General features: G+C 43.1%; 2 protein-coding genes across 7 annotated transcripts in view; one reads left to right on the top strand and one right to left on the bottom strand.

Moving 5' to 3' along the window:
- Window positions 1-14,681, top strand: part of SESN1 (sestrin 1) — a 125,121-nt gene extending 110,440 nt beyond the window's left edge. The window contains exon 10 of the mRNA XM_058435456.1: window positions 14,561-14,681. Coding sequence (XP_058291439.1) covers window positions 14,561-14,611 — 51 coding nt within the window. The 3' untranslated portion in view covers window positions 14,612-14,681. The remainder of the gene's footprint in view (window positions 1-14,560) is intronic.
- ARMC2 (armadillo repeat containing 2) overlaps window positions 9,220-27,355 on the bottom strand; it is a 127,761-nt gene continuing 109,625 nt past the window's right edge. For 4 of the 6 annotated variants that reach the window (XM_032156125.2, XM_058435451.1, XM_032156115.2 and 1 more), the window contains 5 exons: window positions 21,601-21,723; window positions 21,168-21,281; window positions 19,010-19,142; window positions 18,182-18,342; window positions 9,220-9,844 (listed from right to left, as the gene is read on the bottom strand). In XM_032156125.2, the coding sequence (XP_032012016.1) occupies window positions 9,687-9,844; window positions 18,182-18,342; window positions 19,010-19,142; window positions 21,168-21,281; window positions 21,601-21,723 (689 nt within the window). In that variant the 3' untranslated portion in view covers window positions 9,220-9,686. Of the gene's footprint in view, window positions 9,845-18,181; window positions 18,343-19,009; window positions 19,143-21,167; window positions 21,282-21,600; window positions 21,724-27,355 lie in introns of those variants that run through there. The other 2 variants (XM_032156146.2, XM_058435452.1) reach the window with 2 other exon arrangements.

The raw sequence follows: 27,355 nt of genomic DNA, 5'->3' as shown, positions 1-27,355 counted from the left end.
GGATAGGAGAAAATATTCACAAATCTTATGTTTGATAAGAGGTTAATATCCAGAATATATGAAGAATTTCTACAACTCAAAAAACCAAATAACTAAAAAATGGGGCCGGGAGTGGTGGCTCATGCCTGTAATTCCAGCAGTTTGGGAGGCCGAGGCAGGCAGATCATGAGGTCAGGAGATCGAGACCATCCTGGCCAACATAGTAAAACCCCCATCTGTATATAAAAATTAGCTGGGCATGGTGGTGTGCACCTGTAACCCACTGGGATTACTCTGGAGGCTGAGGCAGGAGAATGGCTTGAACCTGGGAAGCGGAGATTGCAGTGAGCTGTGATCGTGCCACTGCACTCCATGCACTCCAGCCTGGTGACAGAGGAAGACTTCATCTCCAAAAGAAAAAAAGTCCAAAGACTTGAATAGACATTTCTCCAGATATACAAATGACCAACAAACAAAAATTATGAAAAGGTGCTCAGCATGACTAATTATAAGAAATGTAAATCAATATTACAAAGACACATTACCTCACACTCGTCAGGGTGGCTACTATTTTTAAAACTCCCAAAATAACAAGTGTTGGTGAGGATGTGGGGAAATTGGAACACTTATGTGGTATTGGTAAGAATGTAAAATGATAATCACCACTTAAACACGATGGAGGTTCCTCAAAAAGTTTAAAATAGAATTCCCATATGATACAGCAATTCCACTTGCTGTGGACTGAATATTTGCATTCCCCCAAAATTCACATGTTGAAGCCCTATGGTCTTTGGGAAGTAATTAGGTCATGAGGGTGGAGCCCTCATGAGTGGCAGTAAACCCTTATAAGGAGAGACAGGTGAGAGATGATCTCTCTCTCCACCATGTGAGCATAGAGCAAAAAGGCAGCCCTCTGCAAACCAGGAAGAGGGCCTTGACCACAAACTGAACTGGCCAGCACCTTGACTTTGGACTTCCTAGTCTTAAGAACTGTGAGGAATGAACTTTTGTTAGGTCACCCAAACTATATTTTTTGTTATCTCAGCTTGAACTAAGACATCACTTCTGAGTATAACACAAAAGAACTGAAAACAAGATCTCAAAGAGAGATTTGCATACCTATATTCATGGCAACATTATTCACAATACCCATGATATGGAGGCAATCCAAATGTTCATTGACAGATGAATGGATAAAGAAAATGTGGTATATTCATAGAATGGAATATTATTCAGTCTTAAAAAGGAAAGAAATCAGCAGGGCACAGGTGGCTCACACCTGTAATCCCAGCACTTTGGGAGGCTGAGGCAGGTGGATCACTTGAGGCCTGGAGTTCAAGACCAGCCTGGCCAACATGGTGAAACCCCATCTCTACTAAAAACACAAAAATTAGCCAGGCATGGTGGTGCATGCCTGTAATCCCAGCTACTTGGAAGGCTGAGCAGGAGAATCACTTGAACCCAGGAAGCGGAGGTTGCAGTGAGCCAAGATCATGCCATTGTACTCCAGCCTGGGCAACAGAGACTGTTCTGAGACTCTGTCTCAGGGAAGAAAAAAAAAAAAAGTAAGGAAATCCTATCACAGGAAACAACATGGATGAACCTTGATAATATTATGCTAAGTGAAATAAACCAGTAACACACACACAACTATTGTATGGCTCCATTTATATGAGATATCAAGTAGTCAAAGTCATAGAAACAGAAAGTATTAATAGAATAATGGTTGCCAAGAGCTGGTGGGGGTGAAAATGGGGAGTTGTTTAGTGTGTATAGCTTCAGTTTACAAGCTGAAAGAGGTCTAGAGATCTGTTGCAGAACAATGTGAATATACTTAAACTATCGGACTGTACACTTAAAATGGTTAAAATGGTAGATTTTACGTGTTTTTTTAACCACAGGTTTTGTTTAAGTAGATGGTTCCAAATGGTCCAGCTTGTGTGTGGGTCTGAGGGGAGCAGTTAAGTATGGAAGAGAATAGGTATAATGGGATCCCACCATGAGTTACTATATTAGTCATAAATATGAAGGGGGCTGTTTGGCGAGGGGAGGGTTTGATTTTTTTTCCCACTACTAAAAGTAGAATAAATAGCTTGCTATGGATGAAATACATTATATCTGTGAATGTTTTAGATAAATCAGCCCGTGACTTAAACTGATTTCATCTATTGGAGTGAATCTACCAGCATATACTTACATTATGGACTACAATAAGGCGAGTGTCCCTAGAGGATTTTGCTGAGCCACATCAGGTATAAGCCCCAGACTAGAACCATTCTTAGAAAGTGTATTTGTTCCTGGAAATGTAGGGGTTTTTTTTGGTTTTGTTTTTGTTTTTTGAGACAGAGTCTTGCGCTGCTGCCCAGGCTATAGTGCAGTGGCACAATCTCGGCTCACTGCAACCTCCACCTCCGAGGTTCAAGAGATTTTCATGAAACAAAGCCACTGGGAAGTTTGAACTGGGTGGAGCCCACCGCAGCTCAGCAAGGCTGCTGTGGCCAGACTGCCTCTCTAGATTCTTCCTCTCTGGGCAAGGCATCTCTGAAAAAAAGGGTGCAGTCCCAGTCAGGGACCAATAGATAAAACCCCCATCTCCCTGGGACAGAGCACCTGGGGGAAGGGGTGGCTGTGGGTGCAGCATCAGCAAACTTAAACGTCCCTGCCTGCTGGCTCTGAAGAGAGCAGCGGATCTCCCAGCACAGCGTTCCAGCTCTGATAAAGGATGGACTGCCTCCTCAAGTGGTTCCCTGACCACCCATGTATCCTGACTGGGAGACACCTCCCAGTAGGAACCGACAGATACTTCATACAGGAGAGCTCTGGCTGGCATCTGGCAGGTATGCCTCTGGGACAAAGCTTCCAGAGGAAGGAATAGGCAGCAATCTTTGCTGTTCTGCAGCCTCCGCTGGTGATACCCAGGCAAACAGGATCTATAGTGGACCTCCAGCAAACTCCAGCAGAACTGCAGCAGAGGAGCCTGTTAGAAGGAAAACTAACAAACAGAAAGGAATAGTATCAACATCAACAAAAAGGACGTCCACTCAGAGAACTCACCTGAAGGACACCAACATCAAAGACCAAAGGTAGATAAATCCACAAAGATGGGGGAGAAACCAGCACAAAAAGCCTTAAAATTCCAAAAATAAGAATGCCTCTTCTCCTCCAAAAGATCACGACTCCTTGCCAGCAAGGGAACAAAACTGGATGGAGAATGAGTTTGACGAATTGACAGAAAAAGGCTTCAGAAGGTGGGTAATAACATACTCCTCCGAGCTAAAGGAGCATGTTCTAATCCAATGCAAGGAAGCTAAGAACCTTGAAAAAAGGTTAGACGAATTGCTAACTAGAATAACAATTTATAGAAGAACATACACGACCTGATGGAGCTGAAAAACACAGCACAAGAACTTCATGAAGCATACACAAGTATCGATAGCCATATCTATCAAGCAGAAGAAAGGATATCAGAGATTGAAGATCAACTCAATGAAATAAAACAAGAAAACAAGATTAGAGAAAAATTATGAAAAGAAACGAACAAAGCCTGCAAGTAGAGGACTATGTGAAAAGACCAAATCTACGTCTGATTGGTGTACCTGAAAGTGACAGGGAGAATGGAACCAAGTTGGAAAATACTCTTCAGGATATTAACCAGGAGAACTTCCCCAATCTAGCAAGGCAGGCCAACATTCAAATTCAGGAAATACAGAGAACACCACAAAGATACTCCTCGAGAAGAGCAACCCCAAGACACAAAATCGTCAGATTCACCAAGGTTGAAATGAAGGAAAAAATGTTAAGCGCAGCCAGAGAGAAAGGTCGGGTTACCCACAAAGGGAAGCCCATCAGACTAACAGTGGACCTCTCAGCAGAAACGCTACAAGCCAGAAGAGAGTGGGGGCCAATATTCAACATTCTTAAAGAAAAGAATTTTCAACCCAGAATTTCCTATCCAGCCACACTGAGCTTCATAGGTGAGGGAGAAATAAAATCCTTTACAGAGAAGCAAATGCTGAGAGATTTTGTCACCACCAGGCCTGCCCTACAAGAGCTCCCAAAGGAAGCACTAAACGTGGAAAGGAACAACCGGTACGAGCCACTGCAAAAACATACCAAACTGTAAAGACCATTGATGCTATGAAGAAACTGCAACAACAGGCAAAATAACTAGCTATCATCATAATGACAGGATCAAATTCACACATAACACCATTAACCTTAAATGTAAACAGGTTAAATGTCCCAATTAAAAGATACAGACTGGCAAATTGGATAAAGAGTCAAGACCCATTGTTGTGCTATATTCAGGATACCCATCTGATGTGGAAAGACACACAGGCTCAAAATAAAGGGATGGAGGAATATTTACCAAGCAAATGGGAAGCAAAAAAAAAAAAAAAGCAGGGGTTGCAATCCTACCCTCTGATAAACAGACTTTAAACCAATACAGATCAAAAGAGACAAAGAAGGGCATTACATAATGGTAACGGGATCAATGCAACAAGAAGAGCTAACTGTCCTAAATATGTATGCATCAATACAGGAGCACCCAGATTCATAAAGCAAGTTCTTAGAGACCTACAAAGAGACTTAGACTCCCATACAATAATAGTCGGAGACTTTAACACCCCACTTTCAATGAGACAGAAATTTAACAAGAAAGATCAATGAGACAGAAATTTAACAAGGATATCTAGGACTTGAACTTAGCTCTGGACCAAGTGGATCTAATAGACATCTACAGAACTCTCCACCCCAAATCAACAGAATATACATTCGTCTCAGCACCACACTGCACTTATGCTAAAATTGACCACATAATTGGAAATAAAACACTCCTCAGCAGATGGAAAAGAACAGAAATCATAACAAACAGTCTCTGAGACCACAGTGCAATCAAATTAGAACTCAGGACTAAGAAACTCACTCAAAACCGCTCAACTACATGAAAACTGAACAACCTGCTCCTGAATGACTACTGGGTAAATAACGAAATGAAGGCAGAAATAAAGACATTCTTTGAAACCAATGAGAACAAAGACACAATGTACCAGAATCTCTGGGACATATTTAAAGCAGTGTATAGAGGAAAATTTATAGCACTAAATGCCCACAAGAGAAAGCAAGAAAGATCTAAATTTGACACCCTAACATCACAATTAAAAGAACTAGAGAAGCAAGAGCAAACATATTCAAAAGCTAGCAGAAGACAAGAAATAACTAAGAGCAGAGCAGAACTGAAAATGATAGAGACATAAAAAATCCTTCAAAAGATCAATGAATCCAGGAGCTGGTTTTTTGAAAAGATCAACAAAATAAATAGACCACTAGCCAGACTAATAAAGAAGAAAAATGAGAAGAATCAACTAGACACAATAAAAAATGATAAAGGGGATATCACCACCGATCCTACAGAAATACAAACTACCATCAGAGAATACTATAAACACCGATATGCAAACAAACTAGAAAATCTAGAAGAAATGGATAAATTCCTGGACACATACACCTTCCCAAGAGTAAACCAGGAAAAAGCTGAATTCCGGAATAGACCAATAACAGGTTCTGAAATTGAGGCAGCAATTAATAGCATACCAACCAAAAAAAGCCCAGGACCAGACAGATTCACAGTCTAATTCTACCAGAGGTACAAAAAGGAGCTGGTACCATTCCTTCTGAAACTATTCCAAACAACAGAAAAAGAGGGAATCCCCTCTAACTCATTTTATGAGGCCAGCATCATCCTGATACCAAAACCTGGCAGAGACACAACAAAAAAAGAAAATTTCAGGCCAATATCCCTGATGAACATCGATGCAAAAATCCTCAATAAAATACTGACAAGCCGAATCCAGCAGCACATCAAAAAGCTTATCCACCATGATCAAATTGGCTTCACCTCTGGGATGCAAGGCTGGTTCAACATACACAAATCAATAAACGTAATCCATCACATAAACAGAACCAATGACAAAAAACATGATTATCTCAACAGATGCAGAAAAGGCCTTTGACAAAATTCAACAGCCCTTCATGCTAAAAACTCTCAATAAAGTAGGTATTGATGGAAGGTATCTCAAAACAATAAGAGCTATTTATGACAAACCCACAGGCAATATCATACTGAATGGGCAAAAGCTGGAAGCATTCTCTTTGAAAATCAGCACAAGACAAGGATGTCCTCTCTCACCACTCCTATTCAACATAGTACTGGAAGTTCTGGCCAGGGCAATCAGGCAAGAGAAAGAAATAAAGGGTATTCAATTAGGAAAAGAGGAAGTCAAATTGTCTCTGTTTGCAGATGATATGACTGTATATTTAGAAAACCCCATTGTCTCAGCCCAAAATCTTCTTAAGCTGATGAGCAATTTTAGCAAAGTCTCAAGATACAAAATCAATGTGCAAAAATCACAAGCATTCTTATAAACCAATAACAGACAGAGAGCCAAGTCGTGAGTGAACTCCCATTTGCAATTGCTACAAACAGAATAAAACACCTAGGAATACAACTTATAAGGGATGTGAAGGACCTCTTCAAGGAGAACTACAAACCACTGCTCAAGGAAGTAAGAGAGGACACAAATGAAAAAACATTCCATGCTCATGGATAGGAAGAATCAATATCGTCAAAATGGCCATACTGCCCAAAGTATTTTATAGATTCAGTGCTACCCCCATCAAGCTACCGCTGACTTTCTTCACAGAATTAGAGAAAACTACTTTAAATTTCCTATGGAACCAAAAAAGAGCCCACATAGCCAAGACAATCCTAAGCAAAAAGAACAAAGCTGGAGGCATCATGCTACCTGACTTCAAACTATACTACAAGGCTACAGTAACAAAAACAGCATGGTACTGGTACCAAAACAGAGATATAGACCAATGGAACAGAACAGAGGCCTCAGAAATAACACCACACATCTATAACCATCTGATCTTTGACAAACCTGACAAAAACAAGCAATGCGGAAAGGATTCCCTATTTAATAAATGGTGTTGGGAAAACTGGCTAGCCATATGCAGAAAGCTGAAACTGGGTCCCTTCCTTACACTTTATACAAAAATTAACTGAAGATGGATAAAAGACTTAAATGTAAGACCTAAAACCATAAAAACCCTAGAAGAAAACCTAGGCAATAAGACCATTCAGGACATTGGCATGGGCAAAGACTTCATGACTAAGACATCAAAAGCAATGGCAACAAAAGCCAAAATTGACAAGTGGGATCTAGTTAAACTAAAGAGCTTCTGCACAGCAAAAGAAACTATCATCAGAGTGAACAGGCAGTTCACTACAGAATACGAGAAAATTTTTGCAGTCTATCCATCTGACAAAGGGCTAATATCCAGAATCAACAAAGAACTTAAACAAATTTATAAGAAAAAAAAACAACCCCATCAAAAAGTGGGCAAAAGATATGAACCGACACTTCTCAAAAGAAGACATTTATGCAGCCAACAAACATGAAAAAAAGCTCATCATCACTGGTCATTAGAGAAATGCAAATCAAAACCACAATGAGATACCATCTCACACCAGTTAGAATGGCAATCATTAAAAGTCAGGAAACAACAGATGCTGGAGAGGATGTGGAGAAATAGGAACGCTTTTACACTGTTGGTGGGAGTGTAAATTAGGTCAACCATTGGGAAGACAGTGTGGCGATTCCTCAATGATCTAGAACTAGAAATACCATTTGACCCAGCAATCCCATTACTGGGTATATACCCAAAGGATTATAAATCATTCTACTATAAAGACACATGCACATCTATGTTTATTGCAACACTGTTCACAATAGCAAAGACTTGGAATCAACCCAAATGCCCATCAATGATAGACTGGATGAAGAAAATGTGGCACATATACACCATGGAATACTATGCAGCCATAAATCAGGATGAGTTCATGTCCTTTGCAGGGACATGGATGAATCTGGAAACCATCATTCTAAACAAACTAACACAGGAACAGAAAACCAAACACCACATGTTCTCACTCATAAGTGGGAGCTGAACAGTAAGAACACATGGACACAGGGAGGGGAACATCACACACTGGGGCCCATCAGGGGGTTGGGGGCTAGGGGAGGGATAGCATTAGGACAAATACCTAACGTAGATGATGGGTTATGGGTACAACAAACCACCACAGCACATGTATACCCATGTAACGAACCTGCACATTCTGCATATGTACCCCAGAACTTAAAGTATAATAATTAAAAAGAGAGATTCTCGTGCCTCAGACTCCCGAGTAGCTGAGATTACAGGCATGTGCAACCATGCCAGACTAATTTTTGTATTTTTAGTAGAGATGGGGTTTCACCATGTTGGCCAAACTGGTCTCGAACTCACGACCTTAGGTGATATGCCTGCCTCGGCCTCCCAGAGTGTTGGGATTACAGGTGTGAGCCACCATGCCCAGCTGGTTTATTCTAATAGGCTTCAAGAACCCATTCAGTCTGGGACGCCTGCTCTCATCCCATGAGTCTTGGTGTTTTGTAGGGTGAGAAATGAGCTGTTAATAAAAGCTTTTCTCCAAGCAGAGTAGTAAATTTACTTTTTGTTGTTGAGATGAGGTCTCACTTTGTTGCCCAGGCTGGTCTTGAAATCCTAGCCTCATGGGATCCTCCCCACTCAGCCTTCTAAAGTGCCGAATTACAGGTGTGAGCCAGCAAATTTATTTTTATTTCCAACTCATCTTCATTTGGCTAGTATAGGATAATAATAGTAATCTCAATCTTTTGTTTTTTGATCATTTATTCAAAGGCCAAACTCATCCTACAAAGGATGGCAAGCTAAGAAAGTGCTTGCCATCATAATGTTCTTTCGCACCCACTCCACATCATACACTGGACTGGGCCATTTGCCCGTTTAATGGTTTGTTCCAAACTACACTACAGTGAAATAGATGTGATTCCCATTTTGCAGTTGCAGCTCAAGAAATTAAGTTACTTGCTCCAGGCCCACAAAGCTGGCAGGGGAGGGCGTGGATTCAGATTCAGGTCAACCATTCACCTAAGCCTGCATTCTTTCTAATACATTACATCACCTGTCAAACACGGAGCGTTACAATTAGAAGGACTGTCTTAGTCCAGTCATTTTATTTCAAATGAAAAGATACTCTCGTTTTATCTATTTTACTTATTTAATAAAGAACAGATGGCCCAAAGCAGTTTTCTTTAAGTTTTTCTGCTTACTCCTTCTCTTAATATAAAGACCAAAAAAATACTGGTACCTAATGAGAACATTTATTATTTGACATAGTAAGAATTAGTACAGATCCTATGTTGTAACGTGCTCCACTCATGTTGACTACCCTTCTTTCTATATAATCTAACAGCCTTCATTGCACAGTTCATTTAACTTATGAACACTTCAATTCCAAAACTGCTAAATCAAGATTTTAAGACTAGAACTAAATTGTTTAATAGAGGATAGAAGAAAAAGTCATTTACTTGAAAATGCATACATTTTCATCTTATATTTCTCCTAACAGGAAACATAACATGTATATTCATTTTTCCATAATACCTAACAAGAAGAAATGCTTAATTTTAAAAAATACTTCAGCTACTCACTAAAACCAGTTCTTGAAAAACTTTCCACATTTGTTAATGCTGAAAAAAATGTTCACGTTTGTTACCAGTTCTTAAGAATGAGGGAGACGTGAGTTCTTGTTTCTACTGTTAATCTGCGTCATGTTAGAAAGAGGGAATGGGCAGGGGTTCCAGGAAGGTGTGATGTCTCTGAATTCGGTTTAGAAGCTGCTGTGCCACAGGTTTGAATTCTGTTTCCCAGTGGAGTTTGTGATAGTTTTTTAGGTCTGGATCAAAACTGCCATCCAGTGCTAGTTCTTCATCTGTATTAGAAAAATTTAAATTATAGCATTATTTAGAAATGTAACCCTATTGAATATAGTTTAATTTTGATGATATGAGTTAAACTCACCCTGGGTCATCCTTTAATACCAACGTAACACAAGACAGGATTTCAGAGAAGTTCTTTACTCTCTTCTGTTCTTTATGAATACATCATTTTATTTTATTTTATTTTATTTGGAGAGGCAGGGTCTCCATGTATTGCCCAGGCTGGTCTCCAACTCTGACCTCAAGCAATCCTCCCACCTTGGCCTCCCCAAGTGCCAAAGTGCTGGGATTACAGGTGTGAGCTACCTTGCCAAGCCCATTAGTTTACAATTAGTATATTTTGGTATCTTAATTTAAATGGGCAATATTTTTTTCAAAAAAAGTCTGGCCAGGTGTAGTGCCTCATACCTGTAATGCCAACACATTGGGAGCCCAAGGTAGGAGAATTGCTTGAGCCGAAGAGTTCAAGATTAGCCTGGGCAACACAGTGACAGCTCAGAAAAAAAAAAAATCAGAAGATTATCTGGGCATGGGGGGCATGTGCCTGTGGTCCCAGCTACTCAAGAGGCTGAGGTCAGGAGGATCACTTGAGCACGGGACATTGAGGCTGCAGTGGGGCACGATCATGCCACCGCCATCCAGCCTAAGCGACACAGCAAGACCCTGTCTCAAAAAATAAAAAATCCGAGATCAAACTGAACCCTTATTTCAACTAACTCCTTAGTTTTTTATATGTAAGTTTGTATCTAAAAGTCAGGTCACAATTTCTCAGAATAAACAACGTATTAATATGTTACTTCCTTATGCGTACATAGAAAAGTTAATTACTTCAAAGGTTAGATATAAAAGGAATCAGGAAATCTTTTAGGAAAATAGCTCAGTTAAATTTGACACTTTAAACTTTACTGAAAATCAGAACTTTGCTGGCTTCAAAGCAGCAGGGAAGTAGTACTTTGGAAAGACAACCTTCCACCGCCAAACTCTCTCCGTAACTGAAAACTGAGAGACCTTGGGAATCCCAACGGGTATTAGAATCCCAAGTGAGCCCATGGATCATGCAGAAAAGAACTTATAAGAATAAAATGCAAAAAGTACAACTTCAATTCTTAATCCAAGGGCACCCTGCGTTCTGGGAACACCATAAATATATTCAATCCAAGTAAGAAGATAAATGGCCACTGAGGTTTCTGTGCTGATTGCCACAGCAATTTTACATGTTGATGTTGAGCCTCACACCCTGTGTGACAGACTTCAGAAAAGTACACCGACCTGCCAGTCAGATTAGCTCTGCCACTTCCTACATCTGTGACATAAGGCCAACTTCTAAAATGGTAACCACTAAATCCTAAAACAACCACAGATGTTGTTACTTAAATTGCCAACATTTTTTTTTTTTTTTTTTTTTTTTGAGATGGAGTCTCGCTGTGTCACCTAGGCTGGAGTGCAGTGGTGCAGTCTCGGCTCACTGCAACCTCTGCCTCCTGGGTTCAAGCAATTCTTCTGCCTCAGCCTCCTGAGCAACTGGGATTACAGGCATGTGCCACCACGCCTGGCTAATTTTTGTCTTTTTAGTAGAGTTTTACCATGTTGGCCCAGCTGGTCTCCAACTCCCGACCTCAAGTGATCCGCCCGCCTTGGCATCTCAAAGTGCTAGGATTACAGTCGTAAGCCACTGCACCCAGCTGCCAACACTTTTTTTTATAGGGCAAATTAAAATCCTATTATAAAATGCTTCATTACTCTGTTGATATCAGATTTTCTACACTGAATATTTGTGTACATTCACTGTGTACTTTGGCACTATGGGTGTTAGTGTCACCACCCAAAATAAGATAAGGGAGTCTGGAATCCCAGTTTGTACCTTCCTCTCATCACAACCAAGTGGTCAACTATGCAGTTCTGAGATAAGCTCCAGGCAGACACAAACACTTCGGCAAGGAGCTCCATGGAGACCCTGTAAGCAAATCTGGATCTCCTCACCCATGAGATAACTGGGCCCCGAGGGGAGGAGAATGCAGGCGATATTTGATACGTTCAAAGCTCTTCCTGTTTGGCTAATTCTGGACAAAAAGAGTCAGGTAGTCTCAGTGATTTCAGATTTCATTCCGTTTTTTTGAGACAGAGTCTGCTCTGGAGTGCAATGGTGTGATCTCGGCTCACTGCCACCTTCATGTCCCAGATTCAAGTGATCCTTGTGCCTCAGCCTCCCAAGTAGCTGGGACTACAGGCATGTGCCACCAAGCCAGGCTAATTTTTTGTGTTTTTAGTAGAGACGGGGTTTTGCCATGTTGCCCAGGCTGGTCTTGAACTCCTGACCGCAGGTGATCCACCCACCTTGGCCTCCCAAAGTGCTGGGATTACAGGTGTGAGCCACCACGCCCAGCCAGTGATTTCAGATTTCTAGGCCATCTTCCTGCTCACTGTTTCCCAGATTTTCTGAACATTAAACTTTTGTTGAAAAGTGAATTCTATTGTATAAAAATAAAATTCCGTTGTATAGAAAATGAATTCTGTTGTACAGAAAATAAATTCTGGGTATGGTGGCTCAAGCCTATAATCCCATCACTTTGGGAGGCTGAGGCAGGTGGGTCACCTGAGGTCAGGAATTCGAGATCAGCCTGGCCAACATGATGAAACCCCACCTCTACTAAAAATACAAAAAATTAGCCAGGCATGTGGCGGGCGCCTGTAGTCCCAGCTACTTGTGAGGCTGAGGCAGGAGAATCACTTGAACCCAGGAGGCAGATGTTGCAGTGAGCCATGGTTGTGCCACTGCACTCCAGCCTGGGTGACAGAGAGAGACTCTGTCTCAAAAAAAAAAAAAAAAAAAAGAAAAGAAAAGAAAAAGAAAAGAAAGAAAATGCATTCTGTTGTAGAAGTCCTTCTTTCCCAAGCTGCTGGCGGCTGAGCAGTGTGGCCTGGGCATGTCATAGTCCCTTCTTTCTCCTAGGGCTTTGGTTGGATTTAGTGGTTTTAGCAAAATCTCTGTTGGGTGTGTGGCTTTTTAAGATCTAATGTCAAGACCATGTTACTTGTCTTGAGGCCCAGCCTATAGTTAATCCACCCTCAAACCATATTAATTCTAAATTGGGTTAGACAAGATAATAAGAATAGTCAAACAGCTAGAGGTAAGAGAAATGAGGTCTAAAGTTTCAAAGTAAATACAGCAACATACATTAAAAGTGCCATATCACATGGGATATTAAATTTTGGAACTTGTACTGCAAAGAGTAGCAGAGGCTGATTGAGTAAAAATTTAGATCTATGATTCAATTTTTTTTTTTAAGAGACAGAGTCTCATTCTGTCACCCAGGCTGGAATGCAGTGGTGCAATCATAGCTCACTGTAGCCTCGAATTCCTGGGCTCAAGTGATCCTCCCACCTCAGTTTCCTGAGTGGCAAAGACTACAAAACACATATACCCAGATAATTTTTTCACTTTTAGTAGAGATAGGTCTCACTACGTTGCCAAAGCTGGTCTCGAACTCCTAGCCTCAAGTGATTCTCCCACCTCGGCCTCCCAAAGTGCTGGGATTACAGGCATGAGCCATTGCACTCAGCCTTTGATTAATTCTTTTTAAGATTTGAATCATCATAAGTTAGAAACTGTGCTTCACAATATTTTACATCATGACTCTGTATACATATACGTACTTATATACAAACAAATGTTTCACATTACAATACTTGTCCTTACTAAATATAATACATTCTGATATTTTCTTTCTTTGCTACTTCATTTTTTAAAGATGCTGGTCACAACCAACTAAATCGATTTCCTGACCTGCAGTGTGAAAAGTGCTTATTTAGATAACCAATCATTCTTAAGCTTTCTTTAGGCACAGCATGCTTCCAAATACTAAAATTTGGGGCAAAGTATTAGAAAGAATTAAAAGACCCTAAAATATAAATGTATCAATGATCATTACAACACAATCATCATTAGAAGTTTGTGTCCTGCGGCATCTATAAAAGCTTCCTTTACTCACTACACTATTTCCTAGCTAGCTGTTCAGCAGCAGATGGCTGTTTAAGGGATTTATCATCGCCCTGACCATTCTAAGGCAAAGCTGTCGAATGTTCTAGAAGCACCTGATAGCTCTTCAACATAGGTTGATGTGATCCTCCAACTTGAACGTGGGGCCCCACTCTACCCTTGTCACAAAACCTAAGGTCCCACTGCCACGAAACTTATGATGAACATACAACAGCCTAGCGTACTTCCCATTTGCAACAATAAACTACACACATGGTCATCAGGTGCCAGCTCCCCGCAGAGGGGCTCATGGTAGTCTGGAGTGCTCAGCACACCACTAAGAACTTCAGCATCAACACGCTGCTTATGAGCTTATAAGACATGACTGCAGTATAATGGGAAGTTTCAGACCACGTTCTTTTAAAGCCACTTTCCAGAAAGACTGTCAACATTCCAACGATGTTGAGGATACATTACTTCTCCTTTTTTTCTAGTCACTCAGCAAGAAAAAGTTAGGTAACTTACATTACTATAGAAATTGCCATACCAGTATTTCCAAAAACAGTGCTCATACTTCAACACGGGCCTTGGTAATTTAACAGCTCATCCTGTTTCCAAAATGGCCTGTTTTTTGTTGTTGTTGTTGTTGTTTGTTTTTGTTTTTTTTTAGCTATCTTTGTAAAAGAATTGAAATGCAAGTATACTCTCACGCACATGCCCATTTCACTTGCAGCAGTCCCACTGCCCAGACACAGCCACGACCCTGTCAGAAGTCAGAGTCTGAGTGCTCATTGCCGAGAGAAAAGCCAGGAGGCAGGACAGCCCACCACCCAGCCCACGAGGCACAGGCTCCATGGTTCGTGAAGAGTTGCTCACGTGAGAAACCTGGGATGCACTGCACAGTGGCTTGGCTCCCTGAGTGAGCTATGTTTATTTGTTGTTATCCATGCCACAGTCCCCCTGCACGGGGTGCGGTGGAGTAAGGGTGTTGTAGGTAACGGAGCAGCTGGAAAACACAGGGCTAGTTGTTTGTTTTCGGATGGGAAGTCCTGCCTTTGCTACAGTATGACTTCAGGCAAGCCACTTAACTGTCCTAAAACCTACTTTCCGTCTCTGTCACCCAGCTGATGGCCTCAGATCTTTCAAAAATAGAATAAACATGCTTTTAAAAGGATATAGCACTATTGAAACAAAAGTACCACCATTGTTAGCCAATCCACATGCAGATATCAAGTACCTTCTTTGTATGAGGCAATATCCTTTTCCTAAGGTGGTTCAGTTGGAAAGGGGAAATAAGATAAAATTCACAAAATAATAATACAGGATAATTACAGGACAAGTTACACAATTCATGATTGATTGCTATATAAGAAGTATAGATTTCCTATGACTAGCCTACGACTGTGAGCTTGAGAAGCTACGTGGGAAGGGCCTGCACCTGGCTAGGCAGATTGGGATGGGCAGGTAGGAAATGAAACAGAACATGTGCAAAGGCACAGAGGCGGGAGAAGCACCATCAGAAGCCCAATTTGGCTACGCAAAAGTTGGGAATGGAGCGCAGTCAGCCCTTCGCATCCACGGGCCACGCATCCACAGGTTCAACCAACCACAGATAGAGAATATTTGAAACAACAACAATAAAAAGAATACAAATAAAAATCAGAGCACGAAAACCATTTACACAGCGTTCACACTGTAGGTATTATAAGTAGTCTAGAGATGGTTTAACGCATGCAGGAAGATGTGTGTTGGTGAACTGCCGATTCTATGCCATTTTTTTTGTTTATTTTATTTTTTATTTTATTATTATACTTTAGGTTTTAGGGTACACGTGCACAATGTGCAGGTTTGTTACATATGTATCCATGTGCCGTGTTGGTTTGCTGCACCCATTAACTCGTCATTTAGCATTAGGTTCTATGCCATTTTATATCAGGCACTTGGGCATCTGTGTTGGTATCCGAGGGAGGCCCTGAAACCAATCCCCCCAGATACCAAGGGGTGACTGTAACAGGCAGCAGGGCCCACTAAAATGAAGTGCCTTCCAGGTACACTGCCCCTGCTGAGAAGCCAGCCAGGCCCACACCTTCTGATCCATCTTTATGGCACATGGCCCCGCAGCCCCATCATCCGTGTTATTTATGGCTGATTGCCCCAGACTTGGGTAACAAAGGAAACCACAGATAGCCAGTCACCGGGTAGCTGCTGCCTACGCAGGAAAGCCCTGGGCCACAGGACAGTGACTCACTGAGCCAATCATACCTTCTCCCTGAGTGGGTGACATAGGAAAGTGCCCTGGCAACAGACAGACACAGGGAGGGCAGCAGTGGAAGCCTGGAGGTAGTTGAAGCCATGATCTAGAAGGAGCCTAGAGGAAGTACGTGGGGAAGAGAATTCTTTCCCTAACAGCAGACACAACACAGCTGGGTTTCCAGAATGGTGGCGCCCAGGGGGCGGAGCTCATGACGCCGCCGACGGCTGAGGGGTCACCTGGGACTCTGGCTCCTGCCTGGCTCTCTGGGAGGCTTTGAGCAGTATCTTGTTTCCTGGCTTCTTTCTTCTCTGTACACTCTTCCCTTAAGCTCCTTTGCTAATGAGAGCAGGGGCTCTCAATCCTAGCTAATAGACTCACCTGTGGAACTTTGAACACAGATTCTCAGCCTCATCCCAGAGCTTCTGAATCAGAATTCCTAGGGCTGGGGCCAGGAAGGTGATTTTAGTTTTTTGGGGGGTTTAACTCCACAGCTGATTTCAATGCTCTACCACCATTGAGAACTGAATTAAGGCAACCTGAACATGCACTTCTGCTCCCTGCAACCTGAGTCAGTTTAATGCTCATGGAGCCGACTGTGAACCTCAATGATTAAAAAAAAATGCTCATTTTTTTCCTTATTGTGTTTTAAAACACATGTACAAAATTATATTTACCTGGAAAAACCAAATTTCACATCAACCAGCAAACCCAATTATTTCAAACAACTCCTGAGTTCCAGTTTCTGTTTAGTGGCACAGTGTTACAACACTTAAAGAGTTTCCAGAGCACGTCAGCCACCTTCTGAGGGCTTGCTATGTGGCAGGCACTGTGTTAGGCTCTTTATACACATCTGCTCATTTATCACCCTGCAATCTGGACATTAATTATCCTCATCTTGGAGATGATACAGTATCATTTCGGAACGGCCGATAATCTGTGTGTTTAAAAGTTCCACAAGTGAGTCTGCTCTGCAGCCAGGATTGGGAGCCTCCACTCTGGTTAGTGAAGGAGTGCAAAGGAAAGGTGTCTGTTAAGCTTTCTCAGGTTGCAGAGAAGTCGAGCTCAAAATTTAAAAACTCAGCACCTATGGCTTCTAAGTGACCTTGAGCCTTTCCACATGGCCTCCCAGATCTAGTACGGTGGCTGGGCAGTGGTGGGTACATCTCCTCTATTTGGGAAAAAGGATTATTAAAAACACTCATTTACTGACCCAAATCATTGTTTTTAGAATTAACCCAGGATGAAAAATTTATCCTAAAATTATAAAAATTTTTTAAATGTAAAAAGTGATCCTGGCCAGGTGGTTCACACCAGTAATCCCAGCACTTTGGGAGGCTGAGGTGGGAGGATCGCTTGAGCCCAGGAGGTTGACACCAGCCTGGGTAACACAGCAAGACCTCATCGCTACAAAAAAAAATTTTTTTTTAATTATCTGGTGGTGCGTGTCTGTAGTCCCAGCTACTTGAGAGGCAGAGGCAGGAGGATCACTTGAGCCCAGGAGTTTAGAGCTGCAATGAGCAGTGATCACGCCACTGCATTCCATCCTGGGTGACAGTGCAAGACCCTGTCCCAAGAAAAGAAAGAAACAATCCTCTTTCCTCTGATTTGTATCAGTGATTTCCTACCTTTCAAGGATATAAACTCCATTGTAATGCCAAATAGTCTCACAGGCCCTCACCCACGTGATAATTAACGTAGCTAATTAAAATGTACAGCTTCATTTAAAAGCATGACTTAATTGAGTAGCTTTTAGCCATATTTTCTCAATTACAACAGTGTCTATTTGCTTTTGAACAACAGAAATACATTTATGCTGAGGTCTTATATTTATGCACTGTAGAGAAAATGCAAAAAAAAAAAAAAAAGCCATAGAAGAAATCATGATTGTATTTAATGAGTTGAAAGTCCTTCTGTCCCCATTGTAAATAGCATTCAGCCTCTTCAGATAGTTCCAAATTATAGTAATCTTTAACATACTCTTGTTGCTTATAGAAATATAGTCACCTAAATGCATACTAATATTTATCTGAACAGGTCACAGAAAAAAACTATCTCACACTGTGATAAAACTCACAGATTCATCATAGTCAAGAGTCTTACCTAAAAATGATGAGAGCAGGAGTAAGAGTGTGTTGGTGTCTTCATTTCCAAAACATGACGAAGCATTAGTGATGTTTTCACTGAAGTTCCATAAAGTTTTACAAACCAAGCAGGCCAGCTGCCAATCAGTAGGACCAAAATCTCTTAAACAATCCACTAACCTGAGTTAATAAAATTCAAATTGAGAAGTTATTAGGTCAGAATCTGTCTTTAATTTTAATATTGTTAGCATAATGATTATCCTTCTGTGATATGTAAGTATAATCCAGTGATCACTTAAAATAATTCCTTATCTATAAATTTAAGTGGTTACAAAGTGGCAATAATCTACTTCTACACTTTTTTTTTTTTTTTTTTTGAGACAGCCTGTTGCCCAGGCTGAAGTGCAGTGGCACGATCTCAGCTCACCACAACTTCCACTCACTGCAACCTCTGCATCCCGGATTCAAGCGATTCTCCTGCCTCAGCCTCCTGAGTAGCTGGGATTACAGGCGTGTACCACGATGCCTGGCTAATTTTTGTCTTTTTAGTAGAGACGGGGGTTTCACCATGATGGCCAGGCTGCTCTTGAACTCATGGCCTCAAGTGATCTGCCCATCTCGGCCTCCCAAAATGCTGAGATTACAGGCGTGAGCCACCACGCCTGGCCTACTTCTGCACTATTTTAAGTATCCAGTGGAATCTAAACCCCCTCTTTAGCCTCAGCTTAGGGGCTTCCCAGCGTTGAAATACCTTTGTCCCACAGGAATGATGAAAGGGCCAAAGCTCCCAAGAAAATGATGTCCTTCAAATCCTGAGAGAGTCAGTACTCTACGCCTTGAAACTTACTTTTTAATGCCACCTCCTTCTTTCAGGATGACACGCTTGTCTTTATCCACAGTGAGATTGAGGAGAACACCACAGGCAGAAAAGCAGATATCCTGATGCTGAGCATCCAGCAGCGCCATCATGAACCTGTGGACTATGAGGGAAGAGAGCAAATGCAGACCAGTAAAAGTTCAGGGTTCCCAGCTGTCTCTTGTTTTACAGATGGTATAGGGGAAATGGGGAGTGGCTTGCAAACCCAGAACCCCTGTTAAGGGACTTAACTCATTCTTCCTAAGGCTTTATCCATCACGCAGCAGTGGGTTCCCCAATACCCACCACTCCCAGAGTTGGCTCCCCCAATCCCCAGATACTGCAAAACCTGACCCAGGCAGCAGCTGCTTCTCCACGGCAGTGAAAGAGTCCCAGCTGGTAAAAAGGAGGCAGCACAGGTGACACTCATCTAACTTCCAATTGTTCTCAAGGGTGTTCCTGAACCTTCAGCAGCAACTGTCTTTAAATACACAGTCCTGGAGAGGGGAGTTGGCTCCTGGTGGGATCATTCCTGAAGTCTCCCAGGGCCACGTGTAAGACTCAGACTGCTGAAAACCAACCTGGGGCAAGGCAGGCCTTCCAGTATAGGGACATCTCAAGGCAGGACAGGCTCCTGCCTCAGGGGAATCATTTTCCCTTACTCCTAGGAAATGGAACTGGGAACCGTTTGTCCTGTTTTCTCATCCCTCAGCAGACGCTGAGTAAAGTGTGCATTCTGCCTCCTCCCACAGTACGTGCACCTGAGAGGGGCTGCCCTGTTCTAGCCCCGGCACTGTTGACTGGGTTGGGCAGTGAGCTTGCCAGAGGCAACATCACATACATATGTGCTCTTAAGAGGCTAAACAGTGCCCAGCAAAATGTGCAGTTATCTGCAGGTAGTGAGGATGGGGCATGGTTTGCTGCTGCTGCTTTTCGTATCTGTATTATTGAAATTTTCCATTACGAACATGTAGAGTTATGTTTTTAAAATTATTGTTACATGAAATATTTGGGACATACAAAGAGTCAAAGTATGCTAATATTTGAGACATACAAAAATATTTGAGACATACAAAGGGTATAAACATGTGGGTACTTGCCACTCAGTTTAAGAAATAACACATTACATTCCAAACAACGTGTTGTGCATAATAAATATAAACAATTCTTATTTGATAACAAATAACATTATAGGTCCAAATATAATCTTTGGACATCCCTTTCCTTCCAAACGTGAACACTGTCCTTTTTTAATTTTTTAATTTTTTTTTTATTTTTTAGAGATAGGGTCTGGCTCTGTCTCCCAGCCTGGAGGGCAGTGGCACAATCATGGCTCATTGCAGCCTCAAACTTCTGGGCTCAAGTGATCCTCCTGCCTCAGCCTCCCAAGTAGCTGGGACTTGTGCCACCACCACGTCTGGCTAATTTTAAATTTTTGTAGACATGGAGTCTCACTATGTTACCCAGGTTGATCTCAAACTCGTGCCCTCAAGCAATCCTCCCACCTTAGCCTCCCAAAGTGCTGGTATTACAGGCTTGAACCACCGCACCCATCCTGAACTCTGTCTTAAATTGGAGTTTACTATTTCCAATTACTATTTATACTGTATAGCATCACTACATGAATACCTGTGCAGAAGCAATACCAATGCAGAAGCAAAAGGTAGTTTTGTATGTTTTAAAACTTATATTCATGGCATTCCTCTGTATATATCCTCCTATTGCTTTTAAATGCTAGAGAACATTTTATTTCATGAATATACCATAATGAATTTGTCCTCTTCTCTGTTGAGGGACATTTAGGTTGTTTCTACTTTTTGCTATTATAAGCAAAATGTAATAGACATTCTAGTACATAAAAGAGAATGTCTTCTTAAGAATATGCCCCCAGACAGAAGTGATAACTCAAGATTCACTGTTTCTGTTAGACATACACACACCCCATCTTGGAGCACAGAAGGCCATTCACAAGGCAAAGGGGAACACTGCCTAGGTCCATCTTGGCATCCTGAGCCAGGAGCCTTAAACACGGAGCTTTACAAATCTCAAAGCAGAAGCAAGTATAACACTGTAATGACAAGCTGCAAAACCACTCAGCTGATTATTGGCAAAAAGTGAATGTTTATGAATTCTAGTGTCATTAACCCACCATTGTTCTGCACAATGAAATCGCAGACATCACGGTCCTGGGAGAGATTTCCAAAAACACGCACAGCCTCCAGGATTCCATCCATGTTGTTACTGACAAGAAGCTTTAAGAGCACTGGATTTGGTGACCAGAGAAATTAAATCAGTGAATTTAAGTTTTAACTTAAAGGTTAATGGAAATCAACATCATATTCAATACTGATAATTTTCAAATGACAATAAAATACAAACTGTAAGGGACTTTAGCAAGAACTAAGAAACTAATTTTTCCCATTTCTAGTTTCCCCATATTCTAATTTCTTAGAATCATCAGGCTCTAAAACATTTTTGTACCAGAAGGCAGAAGATAGTAATGTCTCCTGCTCTGTGTTTAGTTAATAAAATCGAAACTTCAAATGAGCACTCATTTATCCAAATCCAACTCTGAACCTTACATTCAGCAATATATAGCTTTTTGTCTTGAATTATGGAATTCTTCACTTGGTAGTAAGATAAATTGTTGATTGTCACTGTAGCATTGATCACCAGCTCCTCACAATCATCAAGTGACTTGTATTCTGAAATGAAGTGAGGATAAGGGAGTCAAAGACCCATTGCAAGAGTAGAACCAACTATGTTGTAACCACAGCAACAGCAGGGCCAGGAGCCGGCTGCTATCACGCAGGGTCCCCACAAAGGCCCTGGAGAGGCACCTTTAGCCCTTGATTTCCCCCGACTCCTCCTGCACGGAAATGCCCCAAATGCAAGGGCCCGCTCCTGGCCAAAGCAGAGAGGACACGGTCAACTCAATCCTTGCAGCCAGGAGGTCTGGAAAAGTCCAGCTGATCTGGGACCTGTGTCTGAAGTAAAGCAAAGGGGCCAACACAGCAGTGAGCGGAGCCATTTCTAATCCCGCCTGTTTCCCGGGTCTTCAGGCTCTCCCAGGGGCTCCTCCTTGGAGTCTGTGCCCTCCTTCCCATGCCGCCTCCCAACAGAACGGCCCCGGGGTCATGATCCATCTGTGACTATGAACTCTAGAAGACACCTCTGGCCTCCTCTACCACCCCCCTAGTTCATCTCTCAGCACTTGCTGGCTTCTCTTCTTCCACTTTTGCCTCCCTAAATCTATTCTCAACACAGTTATCCTTTAAAAGCAAGTCAGATAACGCCACCCACCTCATAACCCATGAATAGACTGCGTCGTCTGGTCCACAAGATCTACCTGGCAGCTCCAGGCCTTATCTCTCTGGTCTCATTTGCTCCTCCTACTCCCAGACCCCCAAGGCCAACCACACCGGCCTCCTGGCCTCTTGGAATATGCCAGCATGTCCCTGCCCGAGAACCCATGCCCTGCTGAACTTTTTTCTGGAACATACTCTCCTCCCAGTTAGCCACTTGGCTCACTCCTTACGTCCTCCCAGCAGTTGCTTACATGCCGCCTTGTTGGACATACTTTCCGTAACCTCCCTATTTAAAATAGCACCTATTCTCTTTTTTCTTACCCTGCTTTAATTTTCTCCATAGCACATATGACCACCTGATGTTATATATGTGTTTAATGTTTGTCTTTCAGCCCTAAAATGTCAGCTTCCTGAGGCCTAGGGATGTGTCTGTTTTATTCATGGCTGCATTCCCAGCTTCTAGAACAGTGCCTGGCACATAGTGAGTGCTGGATGCAAGAATAATTGATCCTCTAGCTTAGCACATAAGGCCCTTAGTGGTTTTTGTCCCTCCCTCCCACTCAGTCTCCAGACTCATCTCTTGACGTTTCTGGCCACAGTGTGGGGATGAGAAGAGGCAGGGCTGCAGCTGGGAGCGGTCCCAGTGACCTCAGCATAGCGTGGACACGGGTGATGGCGGAGATGTGGCGGAGTGGAGACTGTGCTTGGCAGAGACTGCATGGGGGTGTGAGGGAGAGGAGTCTCCCGGGGTGTCCCCTGCTGGTGCACATAATTGGGTAGATGTTGACCACATTGCCTGAATTAAGGGCACAGGAAGAGGGCCAAGTTCAGGGACAGGTCATGAATTCAGCTTAAGATATGCTGAGGTGCTTCTAAAGCACTCCCAGGAGAGGAGGGGTAGGCAGTTGGATCTAAGAGTTGGGCAATCAGACGGGCCTGCGCAACACGGTGAAACCCCGTCTTTACAAAAAATACAAAAAATTAGCCGGGCGTGGTGGGATGCACTTGTAATTCCAGCACTTTGGGAAGCCAAGGCGGGCTGATCACTTGAGGTCAGGAGTATGAGACCAGCCTGGCCAACATGGTGAAACCCTGTCTCCACTAAAAATACAAAAATTAGCCAGGCGTGACGACACAAGCCTGTAATCCCAGCTACTTGGGAGGCTGAGGCAGAAGAATCGCTTGAACCCGGGAGGCAGAGGTTGCAGTGAGCCAAGATTGCACCACTGCACTCCGGTGCGGGTGACAGAGGGAGACCCCATCTCAAAAATAAAAATGCAAGTAAATAAATAAATAAAAAAGAACTGGGCAACCAGAGAAAGAATCACAAGCCCGGCAACACTGAGCCAGTGACTGCAGCTTGAACAGGCCACCGCCTCCCCTCCCTCCTGTACAAGTCCACCCAGCATTGGGAGAGCCCCCAGTCCTTCTCCACCTGGTCTCACCTGCCCCGGAGACCCTGTCCCAGCCTGCGAGGGAGGCCACTCTGCACCTGCACACAACTTTGCTCATGACTTGCCCACTTCCCATTACCGAATAGGAAGTGTCTTTTATTTCCTGTATGAAACCGAAGTTTTTCCTCGGGGAGCAAGCAGGGGTCTATGAGCTGAGGAAGAGGACTGTGCTTGTTCTTAAATTCTCCGACTTAAGTATCGCCCCCTTTGGCCATCTTTTACTGTTCATTAAAGAGAACAGCCTTTTTATAAATTACTATGTTGAAAGGAAAGCTCAGTCATTTGTAGGCTGCAGAAGACATACACTGTTCCTTCCGCCAGCGGCCCCTCCCGCTACAGCAGCCAGCATAGGCCCAGTACCTGGTAGACACTTAATGGATACTTGGAAAAAGAAAGAATAAAGACCTGACTTCCTGTTTTTTAGTTTAAGTACATAAAAAGGGAATAAGGAACTGAATTATTTTGGTTATCAATATGGATTCTACTGTAAGGAAATATCCTAGTTATGGTAAAAGAAGGGACACAGGACCTCCAAAATTATTCCCTCTTGCTTTGGCCATGACTCTGGAACCAGAACCCTGTGCTTCCACTCACTGGCCGTGTGACCTTACTCAAGTTATTTAACCTCCCTGGGCCTCAGTTTCCTTGACTGTAAAGTAAGCATGATCATTGCACCTACATTATAGAGTTGTTACGAAGTTTAAATGCATTCAAGGGCTTAAATGAGTGCATGGCACATAGTGGGTGCTAAGTAAGTGCTTATTACATGAACAGATGGGCCATCCAGAATGACAGCTCATGGGGAGCGGCTCAGGTGAATGTCTAACTCTTGGGCAAAGGGCCTATAGCCCTGGTTTCCTCCAGCCCCAGACGATGACACTAGGTCTTGGGCAGTGTTTGGGGACCTGTTTTATTTCTCTTGCCTTGGTAGGAGAATTCGTTAGCCTGTCCAGAAAATGCAGGGTAGCTCTTATGTGTCTGACCTCCCCAAGGACCACACGTTTGGGCAGCAGGAATGGTGTCTGGTATCTGCAACTAGAGGGTAGGTACTCACAGCTGCTAAGCATTTATCATAAACAGCACTAGGCACTTTACATGCATGTAACCCTCAAAAGTCAGCTAATAAGTTTTACATGGACTTACAAGAATTCACACCCTCAATAATTAATTCTCGAAAGGTGCATCTGTCCCAGTCACCTTGGCCTGTCATAATAAAATACCATAAACTGGGTGGCTTGAACCAACAGAAATTTATTTTCTCACAGTTACGGAGGCTGGAAGTCCAAGATCAGGGAGGCTGCATGGTAGGCTCTGGTGTCTCTTCTTATAAGGGTCCTAACTCCAGCATGAGGTCCCCACATCATGGCCTTATCTAAACCTAATTATCTCCCAAAGGCCCCATCTCCAAATACCATCACATGGGGGTTAGGACTTCATAGATGAATTTAGGGGTTAGATGAGAACACTGAGGTTTAGAGAAGTTCAATACCTCACCTGACTTCACAGAGCACTCATCTAAATCCAGGTCTATTTGACCTCTACTATCCTACTCTTTCCACAGAATGCTGCTAAAGCCAAGGACTCAAGGTTGCTGAGTTCCCATTGGAGCAAGTTGGGGCAATAGACTGCTTCCAAAAAAGCATGACAGAACCATCTTACTCTCTATAATTGACTCACGGATATCAGAAAATCTGGAATTTGGACTTGCCACTAAGTCAGCAAATCTCTGAGTCTGGGGCATACTGAGAGGGTCAGTTCTTACTAGAAACATTATTGATTTTTAAAAGACCCTCTGCAATGAGGCTGACCTCTCTAGGCAAGTCCTGGGGTACAAGCAACTCCCTGTGAAGGGTGCAGGGCTAGAGGGAGGTAGGAAGAAAAGAGCCCAAGGGATGCCCTTCCCACGTGACTAGGGAAGGGGGCCATGCCACAAGAGTCATCCGGCTGGGAGGAGTGCTCAGCTCTGAGGGTAAACAGGACAGCAGCAACTCTGACTTCAGTGGGCACAACCAAACCACGGGCAGGCCCTTTCTATAGTCACAGTCACAGCCCAGCACTGGCCCTGCGTTCCTCTAAGCTGCCAGGCCTGTCAGAGGGGGCAGGAGGCCTTTCCTGGAATGTGATCACCACTCCACACTGACACAGATAAAACAGGTAGGAAATCCACAGAGACCAGTGTAGAAAGGGCCTAGCAGGGCTTAAAAACTCACCCAGGAGTCAAGCTGTGTAAGGGGAAGGTGGAGGGGGGTGACCCCCTGTCAGGGGTGACTTTTGCCCTTCTATAAACTTTTATTTGGAGATAAAATCTTTCAGGAGAGAATAGAGAAGGGATCACCTGCTTGCCTAAACAACTGCGTAAGGCATAGTAGGCAAGAGGCCTGACCCATCACAGGAGAGCAGGGTTTCTTCACTTCTGCTCAACCTCACATGGTACCGGGCTCTAATACAGAGACTAAAACATTTCTCACAGGGAGGCCCTTGACCACCTGTATCAGGAGCAGCCAGGGAGCTTTAGAGAGAGTTTCACTCTGTCGTCCATGCTGGAGTGCAACGGTACAATCTTGGCTCACTGCAACCGCCACCTCCTGGGTTCAAGAGATCCTCCTGCCTCAGCCTCCTGAGTAGCTAGGACTACAGGTGCATGCCACCATGCCTGGCTAATGTTTATATTTTTAGTAGAGATGGGGTTTTGCCATGTTGGCCAGGCTGGTCTTGAACTCCTGGCCTCAAGTGATCTGCCTGCCTCGGCCTCCCAAAGTGCTGGGATTACAGGCATGAGCCACCGCTACCAACCTTTTTTTTTTTTTCAAGACGGAGTCTCGCACTGTTGCCTGGGCTGGAGTGCAGTGGCACGATCTCAGCTCATTGCAATCTCTGCCTCTCAGGTTCAAGCGATTCTCCTTGCCTCAGCCTCCCAAGTAGCTGGGATTACAGGCACCCGCCACCATGCCTGGCTAATTTTTTTATATTTTTAGTAAAGACGGGGTTTCACTATGTTGGTGAGGCTGATCTCGAACTCCTGACCTTGTGATCTGCCTGCCTCAGCCTCCCAAAATGCTGGGATGACAGGTGTGAGCCAATGCGCCCGGACTTTTTCTTGGAGACAGAGTCTCACTCTGTTGCCCAGGCCGGAGTACAGTGGTGTAATCATGGCTCACTGCAGCCTTGACTTCCTGGGCTCAGGTAATTCTCCCACCTCAGTCTCTTGAGTAGCTGAGATCACAGGCGTGTGCCACCACACTCAGCTAATTTTTTTTTTTTTTTTTAATAGAGACAGGGTTTTGCCATGTTGCCCAGTCTGGTCCAGAAACCCTGGCCTCAAGCAATCTGCCTGCCTTGGCTTCCCAAAGTGCTGGGATTATAGGCGTGAGCCACTGTGCCCAGCCCCTTGCCTCTTCCTCCTACCCCAAAGCATCACTTTCTTTTGAGTCAAAAGCAAGTTACTCACTCTTCCTTTATAGGTAGAAATGAAATTTCTAAGCTCATAAAATATTTATAAGATGTGGAGTTTTTTCACTTTATATGTGAGTATTAACAATTGTGGGAAAATGAATCATGTATAACTCTACTCCTTG

This window comes from Hylobates moloch, unplaced genomic scaffold, assembly GCF_009828535.3.
Source record: "Hylobates moloch isolate HMO894 unplaced genomic scaffold, HMol_V3 SCAFFOLD_2, whole genome shotgun sequence".
Lineage (NCBI taxonomy): Eukaryota > Metazoa > Chordata > Mammalia > Primates > Hylobatidae > Hylobates > Hylobates moloch.
Note: the sequence above shows the minus strand (reverse complement) of the source record. Positions and strands in the feature narration are given on the sequence as shown.